Here is a 14,044-nt window from a genome sequence, read left to right on the forward strand (position 1 = left end):
AGGTGCAGACTCACATTATGATACCGTTCCTGAAGGTGCTGACCCTCACTGGGACACATCTCCTGAAGGTGCTGACCCTCACTGGGATACAGTTCCTGAAGGGGCTGAATCTCACTGGGATACAGCTCCTAAAGATGCTGACTCTCAGTGGGATACAGCTCCAGACGGGGCTGATTCTCACTGGGATACGGTTCCTGAAGGTGTTGACTCTCATTGGGACACAGTTCCTGATGGTGTTGACTCCCACTGGGCTACAGTGCCTGTAGGTGCTGACTCTCACTGGGATACAGTTGCAGATGGTGCTGGCCCTCAGTGGGATACCATTCCTGAAGGCGCTGGCTCTCACTCAGATACGGGTCCTGAAGGTGCTGACTCTCACTGGGATACAATTCCAGAAGGTGCCGGGTCACACTGGGATACAGATCCTGTGGTGCTGACTCTCACTGGGATACAGTTGCCGATGGTGCTGACTTTCACTGAGATACAGTTCCTGATGTTGCTGATTCTCACTGGGATACAGTTCCTGAAGGTGCTGACTCTAACTGGGATACAGTTCCTGAAGGAGCTACCCTTCACTGGGATACAGTTCCTGAAGGTGCTGACTCTCACTGGGATACAGTCCCTGAATGCGCTGACTCTCACTGGGATACAGTCCCTGAAGATGTTGACTGTCACTGGGAGACAGTTCCTGAAGGTGCTGATTTTCAATGGTATACAGTCCCTGAAGGTGTTGGCTCTCACTGGGATACAGTTCCTGATGGTGCTGACTCCCACTGGGCTACAAATCCTAAAGGTGCTGACTCTCACTGGGATACAGTTCCTGATGATGCTAACCCTCAGTGGGATACAATTCCTTAAGGTGGTGACTCTCATGAGGATACAGTTCCTGAATGTACTGACTCACTGGGACACAGTTCCTGAAGGTGCTGACTCTCATTGCGATACAGTTACTGATGGTGCTGACTCTCACTGGGATACAGTTCATGGAGGTGCCGAGTCACACTGGGATACAGACCCTGAACGTGCTGACTCTCACTCGGATACTGTTCCAAAAGGTGCTGATTCTCTCTGGGATACAGTTCCTGAAGGTGTTGACTCTCACTGGAATACAGTGCCTGAAGCATTTGACTCTCATTGAGATACAGTCCCTGAATGTGCTGACTCTCACTGGGATACAGTCCCTGAAGGTGTTTACTCTCACTGGGATACAGTTCCTGATGGTGCTGACTCTCACTGGGATACAGTTCATGAAGGTGCCAAGTCACACTGGGATGCAGTCCCTGATGGTGCTCACCCTCAGTGGGATACAGTTCCTGAAGGTGCTGACTCTCACTGGGATACAGTTCCTGATGGTGCTGACTCTCACTGGGATACAGTCCCTGAATGTGCTGACTCTCACTGGGATACAGTCCCTGAAGATGTTGACTCTCACTGGGAGACAGTTCCTGAAGGTGCTGATTCTCCGTGGTATACAGTCCCTGAAGGTGCTGACTCTCACTGGGATACAGTTGCTGATGGCGCTGACCCTCAGTGGGATTTCGTTCCTGAAGGTGCTGATTCTCAATGGGATACAGTTCCTGAATGTACTGACTCACTGGGACACAGTTCCTGAAGGTGCTGACTCTCATTGAGGTACAGTTCTTGATGGTGCTGACTCTCACTGGGATACAGTTCATGAAGGTGCCGAGTCACACAGGGATACAGTCCCGGAACGTGCTGAACCTCACTGGGATACAGTCCTTGAAGGTGTTGACTCTCACTGGGATACAGTTCCTGAAGGTGATGACTCTCACTCGGATACAGTTCCATAAGGTGCTGTCTCTCACTGGGATACAGTTCCTGAAGGTGCTGACTCTCATTGGGAGACAGATCCTGAAGGTGCTGACTCTCACTGGGATCAGTCCCTGAATGTGCTGACTCTCACTGGGATCAGTCCCTGAATGTGCTGACTCTCACTGGGATACAGTCCCTGAAGGTGCTGACTCTCACTGGGATACAGTTCCTGAAGGTGCTGATTCTCACTGGGATACAGTTCCTGAAGGTGCTGAGTCTCACTATGATACCGTTCCTGAAGGGGTTGACCCACACTGGGATACATCTCCTGAAGTTGCTGACCCTCATTGGGATACAATTCCTTAAGTTGATGCCTCTCATGAGGATACAGTTCCTGCAGGTGCTGACTCTCACTGGGATGTCGTTCCTGAAGGTGCAGACTCACATTATGATACCATTCCTGAAGGTGCTGACCCTCACTGGGATACAATTCCTGAAGGGGCTGAATCTCACTGGGATACAGCTCCTAAAGATGCTGACTCTCAGTGGGATACAGCTCCAGACGGGGCTGATTCTCACTGGGATACGGTTCCTGAAGGTGCCGAGTCACACTGGGATACAGTCCCTGAAGATGTTGACTCTCACTAGGAGACAGGTCCTGAAGGTGCTGATTCTGACTGGGACACAGTTCCGGAAGGTGTTGACTCTCATTGGGATACAGTTCCTGATGGTGCTGACTCCCACTGGGATACAGTCCCCGAATGTGCTGATTCTCACTGGTATACAGTCCCTGAAGGTGTTGACTCTCACTGGGATACAGTTCCTGATGGTGCTGACTCCCAGTGGGCTACAATTCCTCAACGTGCTGACTCTCACTGGGATACAGTTGCCGATGGTGGAGACCCTCGGTGGGATATAGTTCCTGAAGGTGCTGACTCACATTGCGATACAGTTCCTGATGCTGCTGATTCTCTCTGGGATACAGTTCATGAAGGTGCCGAGTGACACTGAGATACAGTTCCTGAACGTGCTGACCCTCACTGGGATACTGTCCTTGAAGGTGTTGACTCTCACTGGGATAAGTTCCTGAAGGTGCTGACTCTCACTGGGGTACAATTCGTGAAGGTGCTGACTCCAACTGGGATACAGTTCCTGAAGGTGCTGACTTTCACTGGGATACAGTTCCCGAATGTGCTGACTCTCTCTGGGACACAATTCCTGAAGGTGCTGACTCTCTCTGGGATACAATTTCTAAAGGTGCTGACTCTCACTGGGATACAGTTCGTGAAGGTGATGACTCTCGTTATGATACCGTTCCTGAAGGTGCTGGCTCTCATTGGGATATAGGTCCTTAAGGTGCTGATTCTCACTGGGACACAGTTCCAGCAGCCGCAGTTTCTCACTGAGATACAGATCCTGAAGGTGCTGACACTCACAGGGATACAGTTCCTGAAGGCGCTGACTCTCACTGGGATACAGTTCCTGAAGGTGCTGATTCTCACTGGGATACAGTCCCTGAAGGTGTTTACTCTCACTGGGATACAGTTCCAGAAGGTGTTGACTCTCTCTGAGATACAATTTCTAATGGTGCAGTTCCTGAAGGATCTGACTCTCACTGGGATACAGTACCTGAAGGTGCTGACTCTCACTGGGATACAGTTCCTGAAGGTGCTGAATCTCACTCGGATAGAGCTCCTGAAGATGCTGAGTTTCAGTGTGGCAGTATTCCTGAAGGTGCTGACTTTCACTGGGATACAGTTCCTGAAGGTGTTGACTGTCACTGGAATACAGTTCCCGAAGGAGCTGATTCTCGCTGGGGTACAGTTCCTGATAGTGCTGCTTCTCACTGGGATACAGTCCCTGAAGGTGCTGACTCACAGTGGGATACAGTTCCTCAAGGTGCCGAGTCACACTGGGATACAGTTCCTGAAGGTGCTAACTGTCACTCTGGGACAAAGTTCGTGAATATGCTAACCTCCTCTGGGATACAGTTCCTGAAAGTGCTGACTCTCGCTGGAATACAGTTCCTGAAGGTGCTGAGTCTAACTGGGATACAGTTCCTGAAGGTGCTGGCTTTCATTGGAATACCGTCCCTGAAGGTGCTGACACTCACTGGGATACAGTTCCTGAAGGTGCTGACTCTCACTGGGATCAGTCTCTGTATGTGCTGACTCTCACTGGGATACAGTCCTTGAAGGTGCTGACTCTCACTGGGATACAGTTACTGAAGGTGCTGACACTCACTGGGATGCAGTTCGTGAAGTTGCTTACTCTCACTGGGATACAGTCCTTGAAGGTGCTGACTCTCACTGGGATACAGTTACTGAAGGTGCTGACACTCACTGGGATGCAGTTCGTGAAGTTGCTTACTCTCACTGGGATACAGTTCCTGAAGGTGCTGACTCACATTATGATACCGTTCCTGAAGGTGCTGACTCTCACTGGGATACAATTCCTTCAGGTGATGACTCTCATTATGATACCGTTCCTGAAGGTGTTGACTCTCACTGGGAGTCAGTCCCTGAAGGTGATGACTCTCACTGGGATACCGTTCCTGAAAGTGCTGACTCTAACTGGGATACAGTCCCTGAAAGTGCTGACTCTCTATGGGATCCAGTTCCTGAAGGTGCTGAATCTCACTGGGATACAGTCCTGAAGGTGCTGACTGTCACTGGGATACAGTCCTGAAGGTGCTGACTCTCACTGGGATACAGTCCTGAAGGTGCTGACTGTCACTGGGATACAGTTCGTGAAGGTGATGACTCTCATTATGATACCATACCTGAATGTGCTGTCTCTCACTGGGATGCATCTCCTGAAGGTTTTGACCCTCACTGGGATACCATTCCTTCAGGTGATGACTCCCATTATGATACCATTCCTGAAGGTGCTGACACTCTCTGGGATACAGTTCCTGAAGGTGCTGATTCTCACTGGGATACAGTTCCTGAAGGTGCTGACTCTCATTGGGATACAGCTCCTGAAGGTGCTGACTCTCACTGGGGTAGAGTTACTGAAGGGGCTGAATCACACTGGGATATAGATCCTGAAGGAGGTGATTCTCACTGGGACACAGTTCCAGTAGCTGCAGTTTCTCACTGGGATACAGATCCTGAAAGTGCTGACTCTCTCTGGGATACAGTTCCTGAACGTGCTGACTCTCACTTGGATAGAGCTCCTGAAAATGCTGGCTCTCACTGGGATACAATTCCTGAAGGTGCTGAGTCACACTGGGATACAGATCCTGATGGTGCTGACTCTCACTGGGATACAGTTTCTGAAGGTGCTGACTCTCACTGGGATACAGTACCTGAAGGTGCTCACTTTCACTGAGATACAGTTCCTGATGTTGCTGAATCTCACTGGGATACCGTTCCTGAAGGTGCCGACTCTCACTGGGATACAGTTCTGAAGGAGCTACCTCTCACTGGGATACAGTTCCTGAAGGTGCTGACTCTCACTGGGATACCGTTCCTGAAGGTGCTGGCTCTCACTGGGATACAGCTCCTGAAGGTGCTGAATCTCACGTGGATACGGTTCCTGAAGGGGCTGACTCTCACTGGGATACAATTCCTGAAGGTGCTGAGTCACACTGGGATACAGTTCCTGACTCTCACTGGTATACAGTTCCTGACTCTCACTGGGATACAGTTCCTGAAGGAGCTACCTCTCACTGGGATACAGTTCCTGAAGGTGCTGACTCTCACAGGGTAACAGTTCTTGAAGGTGCCGATTCTCACTGGGATACAGTCCCTGAAGGTGTTGACTCTCACTGGGATACAGTCCCTGAATGTGTTGACTCTCATTGGGATACAGTTCTTGAAGGTGCTGACTCTCTATGGGATACAGATCCAAATGTTGCTGATTCTCACTGGGATACAACTCCTGAAGGTGCTGACTCTCACTGGGATACAGTTCCTGACAGTGCTGAGTTTCACTGGGATACAGTCCCTGAAGATGCTGACTCTCACTGGGATACAGTTCCTGAAGGTGCTGACTCTCACTGGGTTACAGTTCCTGAAGGAGCTGACTCTCACTGGGATACAGTTCCTGAAGGAGCTGATTCTCACTGGGATACAATTCCTAAAGCTGATGACTCTCACTCGGATACAGTTCCTGCAGCTGCTGACTCTCACTGGGATATGGTTCCTGAAGGTGCTGACTCCATCTGGGACACTGATCCCAAATGAGCTGATTCTCACTGGGATACAGTTCCTGAAGGTGCTGAGTTTCACTGGGATACAGTCCCTGAAGATGCTGTCTCTCACTGGGATACAGCTCCTGAAGGTGCTGACTCTCACTGGGTTACAGTTCCTGAAGGAGCTGACTCGCACTAGGATACAATTCCTAAAGCTGATGACTCTCATTCGGGTACAGTTCCTGCAGCTGCTGACTCTCACTGGGATACGGTTCCTGAAGGTGCTGACTCCATCTGGGACACAGTTCCTGAAGGCGCTGACTCTCACTGGGATACAGTTCCTGAGGGTGCTGATTCTCACTGGGATACAGTTCCTGAAGAGGCTGACTCTCTCTGGGATACAATTCCTGAATGTGCTGACTCCATCTGGGACACAGATCCCAAACGTGCTGATTCTCGCTGGGATACAGTCCCTGAAGGTGCTGACTCTCACTGGGATACAGTTCCTGATGTTGCTGACTTTCACTGGGATACAGTTCCTGACGGTGCTGACTCTCACTGGGATACAGTTCCTGAATTGGAACTTGACTCTCTTGCTCTCATTAAGTGGTCGTGAGTTTGGCAAGTACTAAGGAGCCTTGATGAGTTTCTGCAGTGCATCATGCATCATGAGGTCAGAAGTGGGGACGTTTGCTGAAGATTGTACAATGTTTAGTACCATTCACTACTCGTCAGACACTGACGCTGTCCATGTTCAAATACAAAGAAGCAACGAAACAAACAAAGAAACCTACAGCACAGGAACAAACCCTTCGGCCCTCCAAGCCTGCACCGATTGAGATCCTTTGTCTAACCCGTGATCTATTTTCTAACGGTCTGTGTCCATTTGCTCCCTGCCCATCCATGTACCTGTCCAAATATATCTTAAACGATGCTAATGTGTCTGCGTCTACCACCTCCGCTGGCAACGTGTTCCAGGCGCCCACAACCCTCTGTGTAAAGAACTTTCCACGCATATCTCTCTTCAACTTTCCTCCTCTCACTTTGAACTCGTCACCCCTAGTAATTGAGTCCCCCACTCTGGGAAAAAGCTTTATGCTATCCACCCTGTCTCTACCCCTCATTATTTTGTAGACCTCAATTAGGTCCCCGCTCAATCTCCGTCTTTCTAATGAAAATAATCCTAATCTATTCAACCTCTCTTCATAGCTACCACCCTCCATACCAGGCAACATCCTGGTGAACCTCCTCTGCACCCTCTCAAAAGCATCCACATCCTTTTGGGAATGTGGCGACCAGAACTGCACACAGTACTCCAAATGTGGCCGAACCAAAGTCCTATACAACTGCAACATGAGCTGCCAACACTTGTGCTCAGTACCCCGTCCAGTGAAGGAAAGCATGCCATATGCCTTCTTGACCACCCTATTGACCTGCGTTGTCACCTTCAGGGAACAATGGACCTGAACACCCAGATCTCTCTGTTCATCAATTTTCCCCAGGACTTTTCCATTTACTGTATCGTTTGCCCTTGAATTTGATCTTCCAAAATGCATCACCTCGCGTTTGCCTGGATTGAGCTCCATCTGCCATTTATCTGCCCAACTCTCCAATCTATCTACATTCTGCTGTAATCTCTGACAGTCCCCTTCACTATCAGCTACTCCACCAAGCTTAGTGTCATCAGCAAACTTGCTGATCAGACCACCTACACCTTCCTCCAGATCATTTACATATATCACAAACAACAGTGGTCCTAGCACAGATCCCTGTGGAACACCACTGGTTACAGGTCTCCAATTTGAGAAACTCCCTTCTACTACTACCCTCTGTCTCCTGTTGCCCAGCCAGTTTTTTATCCATCTAGCTAGATCTGGACAAAATCCATACTTGGGCTGACAATTACAAATAACATGCATGCCACACACATGCCAGACAATGGCAATCTCCAATTAAAGACAATCTAATTACTTCCCCTTGACATTCAAAGGTGTTATCATCATTGAATCCCTCTCCATCAACATTGTGGAGATTACCATTGATCAGAAACTCAGTTGGACTTGCCACATAAACACAGTGGCTACAGGAACAGTTCAGAGGGTAGGAATGCTACAGTGAGTAGCTCACCTCCTGACTCCTGAACCTTGTCCACCATTTGCAAGGCACAAGTCAGGAGTGTGCTGGAATACTCCCCACTCGTCTGGAATGAACATAGAACATTACAGCACAGTACAGGCCCTTTGGCACTCGATGTTGTGCCGACCTGTCATACCGATCTCAAGCCCATCTAACCTACAGTATTCCATGTACGTCCATATGCTTATCCAACGATGGCTTAAATGTACCTAAAAGTTGGCGAATCTACTACTGTTGCAGGCAAAGCGTTCCATTCCCTTACAACTCTCTGAGTAAAGAAACTACCTCTGACAATGAGTGCAGCTCCAACAATATTCAAGAAGCTTGACAGCATCCAGGACAAAGCAGCCGCTTGATTGGCACCACATTCACAAGTATCCACTCCCTCCACCACCGACACTCAGTCACAGCAGAACTACCTGCAAGATGCACTGCAGAAATTCACCAATCCCTTAATCATCTTATACATCTCAATCAGATCCCCTCTCATCCTCCTAAACTCAAGTGTATACAAGTCCAGTCGCTCCAATCTTTCAACATATGATAGTCCCGCCATTCCGGGAATTGACCTCATGAACCTATGCTGCACTCCCTCAATAGCCAAAATGTCCTTCCTCAAATTTGGAGACCAAAACTGCACACAGTATTCCAGGTGTGGTCTCACCAGGGCCCTGTACAGCTGCAGAAGGACCTCTTTGCTCCTATACTCAATTCCTCTTGTTATGAAGGCCAGCATGCCATTAGCTTTCTTCACTGCCTGCTGTACCTGCATGCTTGCTTTCATTAGCTACCACCCTCCATACCAGGCAACATCCTGGTGAACCCTCTCCAAAGCATCCACATCCTTTTGGGAATGTGGCAACCAGAACTGTACACAGTATTCCAAATGTGGCCGAATAAAAGTCCTATAGAACTGCAACATGACCTGCCAACTCTTGTACTCAATACCCCGCCCAATGAAGGAAAGCATGCCATATGCCTTCTTGACCACCCTATTGACCTGCGTTGTCACCTTCAGGGAACAATGGACCTGAACACCCAGATCTCTCTGTTCATCAATATTCCCTAGGACTTTTCCATTTACTGTATGGTTCGCCCTTGAATTTGATCTTAAAAAATGCATCACCTCACATTTGCCCAGATTGAACTCCATCTGCCATTTATCTGCCCAACTCTCCAGTCTATGTGTATTCTGCTGTAATCTCTGACAGTCCCCTTCACTATCTGCTACTCCACCAATCTTAGTGTCATCTGCAAATTTTCCTGTTTTTTTTTATTTTGTAGGTGTAGATACAGGCCATTCAGCCCATTCAGTTCACACGAACCCTCTGACGGCCATCCTACCCAGATCCACACCCACCCCAACTCTTTCCCTGTAACCCTGCAGAAACCATGGCTAATTCACTCAGCCTACACACCCGTGGATACTATGGACAATTTAGTATGGCCAATCCATCCAAACTGCACATCTTTAGACTGTAGGAGGAAACTGTAGCACTGGGAGGCAACCCACACAGACACGATGAAAGTATGTAAGCTCCACACAGACAGTCACCCAAAGGTAGAATTGAATCTGGGTTCCCGGTGCTTTGTGAGGCAGCAGTGCTAACTCCTTGCTCACTGTGTTACTATCATCTATACTGTCTTCAATAACTTGAAGACTTTGTTCAGATCACCATTTAACCTTCTAAATTCTGGAGAAAACAGGCTTAATCTGTCTAATTACTCCTCATTCTTTACGCAGAGGGTGGTGAGTGCTTGGAACGCGTTGCCAGTGGAGGTGGTAGAGGCGGGCACGATAGCATCATTTAAGATGTACCTGGACAGATACATGAACGGGCAGGGAGCAGAGGGATACAGATCCTTGGAAAGTAGGTGACAGGTTTAGATAGAGATCTGGATCGGTGCAGGCTTGGAGGGCCGAAGGGCCTGTTCCTGTGCTGTAATTTTCTTTGTTCTTTGTCTTTATAACTTAGCCCCAGAAGTCCAGGTATCATTCTAATAACCTGAACTCCCAAGGCTGTTTGAATATCCACTCTATTTAACTTCATACCATCTAGAAAGTACCCTGATCTATCCTTTTCTTGGTGTCAAATGGATAACCTCACACTTGATTTATTATTGTCACATGTACCAAATTACAGTGAAAAGTATTGTTTTGTGTGCTATCCAGGCAAATCATACTTTATATATGTACATCATAGTAATAGAAGTGAATGTAAAATATAGTTGTTTGAGAGGAGGTACAGAGTAAGATCAGCTCCAATATATGAGAGGTCCGTTCATAAGTCTGATAACAGCAGGGACAAAGCAGTTTTCGAATCTATTGGTACATGTTTTCAAACTTTTGTATCTTCTGCCCGATGGAAGAGGGCAGAAGAGAGTATAGCCAGGGTGAGGAGGGTCTTTGATTATGTTGGCTGCTTTCCTGAGGCAGAGGGAATTGCTTACAATGAAATTCATCTGCTACAGTTTTGCCCATTCACTTAGTCTATCAGTATTTTATCCTTTCAACTACACTATTTCCAATGCCACTTAACTTTGTGCCATCAGCAAATTTGGACATATGAATTTCTGTGCTTTTATCCAAGTTGTTAATAAATTATGTGAATAATTGAGACTGAACACAGATTCTTGCAGGACATCACTGGTCACATCCTAAATTTGAGTACCTACTCATTATCCCTACTTTCTGTTGCCTGTCACTCAACCAATTTCCCAGCCTTCTCAGTAATTTTCCCTCAGTTCTGTAAGCTTCTACCTTTGCTAACTGTCTCTCTTGTAGAACTTTATCAAACTTTATCCCTCTTCAAAAAATTCAATGAAGCTTGTCAGGCATGACCTACCTGTCAATAATCCATACCAGTTTTATTTAACTGAACATTTTTGAGCTTTTCAGTTATTGAAGCCTTTCTTATATTAACTCTGATAATTTCCCCACCACAGTGGTGTTACACTCATGCCATTATATCATAGAACTTTGCAATTTGTCTCAGGCACGGGGACATCCAAGGTAGCTCTTATTTTGCTTCCCTAAGTACCACTTGATCTTGTCTACTAGTGTGGCCTAACTAGTCAAATTGGCTTTGGCAAACTCATTTTCAGTCAGATTTGACAAAATTGGCTCTGAGTAACTATTTAAAAAGCTAATTCAAATGATGCACATATTCTTCCCAGGTTTGGAGAACGCAACCAAGTCATCAATGTTGAGAACATAGTTACACATTTTTTCAATAGATTTAATTAATTAATATTTTTTCACCTTTATCTTAGAACATAGAACATAGAAAAGTACAGCACAGTACAGGCCCTTCGGCCCATGATGTTGAGCCGTGGAATAATCCTAATCCAAAAATAAAATAACCTAACCTACATTCCCCTCAATTCAATGCTGTCCATGTGCATGTCCAGCAGTCGCTTAAATGTCACTAATGACTCTGCTTCCACGACTACCACTGGTAAACTATTCCGTGCGTTCACAACTCTCTGGGTGAAGAACCTCGCTCTGACGTCTCCTCTATACCTTCCTCCTAACACCTTAAAACTATGACCGTCTCGTGGCATTCAATCCTGCCCTGGGGAAAAGTCTCTGGCTATCGACTCTATCCATGCCTCTCATTACCTTGTACACCTCAATCAGGTCACCTCTCTTCCTCCTTCTCTCCAGAGAGAAAAGTCCAAGCTCAGTCAACCTCTCCTCGTAAGACACGCCCTCCAGTCCAGGCAGCATCCTGGTAAACCTCCTATGCACCCTCTCCAAAGTCTCCACATCTTTCCTATAATAGGGCGACCAGAACTGGATACAATATTCCAAGTGTGGTCTCACCAGGGTTTTGTAGAGCTGCAGCATAACCTCGCGGCTCTTAAACTCGATCCCCCTGTTAATGAAAGTCAAAACACCATATGCTTTCTTAACAACCTTATCCACCTGGGTGGCAACTTTGAGGGAGCTATGCACTTGAACACCAAGATCCCACTGTTCCTCCACACTGCCGAGAATCCTGCCTTTAATTCTATATTCAGCATTTAAGTTCGACCTTCCAAAATGCATCACTTCGCATTTATCCATGTTGAACTCCATCTGCCATTTCTCAGCCCAGCTCTGCGTTCTGTCAATGTCTCGCTGAAGCCTGCAATAGCCCTCGATACTATCGGCACCTCCAATCTTTGTGTCATCAGCAAACATACTAACACACCCCTCAACCTCCTCATCCAAGTCATTTATAAAAGCTAGAAAGAGCAGAGGCCCAAGAACAGAGTCCTGTGGGACACCACTCAGCACTGAACTCCAGGCAGAATACTTACCATCTACAACCACTCTCTGCCTCCTGTCAGCCAACCAATTTGCTGGCCAATTATTGGAAAGTTGCTGGTGCATTTTTCATTCCAAATGGCATGACTTTGCACTGAAAAAGTCCATCCATTGTTACAAAAGCTGACATTTCTTTGGCTCCATTCATCAATGGATCTTCCTAATAACCTTTTACAAAAATTGACTTGATAATGTACTGTGCTTGACCAATAATTTCAATATAGCCATTGGTTCATGGAATCAGATAGGATCTGCCTTTGTCAATGCATTGCCTGTGTGACAATCAATGCATAATCTTTGGGTTTGGGTAGGTGATACAGTCCAGAACAAACATGTGGATCACCTGAAAGCCATTACCTCATAAACAGGGCAACAATAAAACATACCTGGCCCCTCAGAACAACGCAAAGGTCTGGCAGAAACCACAGGTGCTTCCCCCCTCCATCTAGTATCAAGAAGAGAGTCTGAAATAGATGCAGCCTTGATACTGTTGCCACCAGAAGGGGAGACTCTTCAGAAACATTCTGGATGTAAGAAACAAGCTACAGTCATAGAACATAGACATAGAACATTACAGCACAGTACAGGCCCTTCGGCCCTCGATGTTGTGCCGACCTGTCATACCAATCTCAAGCCCATCTAACCTACACTATTCCATGTACGTCCATATGCTTGTCCAATGACGACTTAAATGTACCTAAAGTTGGTGAATCTACAACCGTTGCAGGCAAAGCGTTCCATTCCCTTACTACTCTGAGTAAAGAGACTACCTCTGACATCTGTCCTATATCTTTCACACCTCAATTTAAAGCTATGCCCCTTCGTGCTCGCCATCACCATCCTAGGAAAAAGGCTCTCCCTATCCAACCCTCTGATTATTTTATATGCTTCAATTAAGTCACCTCTCAACCTTCTCTCTAATGAAAACAGCCTCAAGTCCCTCAGCCTTTCCTTGTAAGACCTTCCCTCCATACCAGGCAACATCCTAGTAAATCTCCTCTGCACCCTTTCCAAAGCTTCCACATCCTTCTTATAATGCGGTGACCAGAACTGTACACAATACTCCAAGTGTGGCTGCACCAGAGTTTTGTACAGCTTCACCATAACCTCTTGGTTCCGGAACTCGATCCCTCTATTAATAAAAGCTAAAACACTGTATGCCTTCTTAACAGGCCTGTCAACCTGGGTGGCAACTTTCAAGGATCTGTGTACACGGTCACCGAGATCTCTCTGCTCATCTACACTGCTAAGAATCTTACCATTAGCCCTGTACTTTTCCGGTTACTCCTACCAAATTGCATCACCTCACACTTGTCTGCATTAAACTCCATTTGCCACCTCTCAGCCCAGCTCTGCAGTTTATCTATGTACACCACTTGTGTCTGAGTCAGAGGAATTGGGCCAGGGGTGAGAGTATTGCAAGGGAAGCTACAAGCGAAAGACCAGGCCTAAATCTCTTGGACCTAGGGAGGGAGGGATGCAGTAATTAGAACCAGGTGGACATCTAACCACATTGTTCTTGATTTGTCCAAGTTAACAACCCCAATCAGGAAAGTTCTGAGGAGGGGTCACCAGAACCAAAATGTTAATTCTAATTTCTCTTCACAGATATTGCCAGATCTGCTGAGCTTTTCCAGCAACGTCTGGTTTTGTTTCTGATCAGGAAGGCCTTAGCTGACCAATAT

At 47.0% G+C, this 14,044-nt stretch overlaps 1 protein-coding gene across 1 annotated transcript in view; it reads right to left on the minus strand.

The window, feature by feature from the left end:
* LOC132210429 (fibroblast growth factor 20-like) overlaps positions 1-14,044 on the minus strand; it is a 71,699-nt gene that overhangs the window by 53,782 nt on the left and 3,873 nt on the right. Inside the window, exon 3 of the mRNA XM_059650071.1 lies at positions 12,746-12,883. Coding sequence (XP_059506054.1) covers positions 12,746-12,883 — 138 coding nt within the window. The remainder of the gene's footprint in view (positions 1-12,745; positions 12,884-14,044) is intronic.

This window comes from Stegostoma tigrinum, chromosome 12 (assembly GCF_030684315.1).
Source record: "Stegostoma tigrinum isolate sSteTig4 chromosome 12, sSteTig4.hap1, whole genome shotgun sequence".
Classification (NCBI taxonomy): Eukaryota; Metazoa; Chordata; class Chondrichthyes; order Orectolobiformes; family Stegostomatidae; genus Stegostoma; species Stegostoma tigrinum.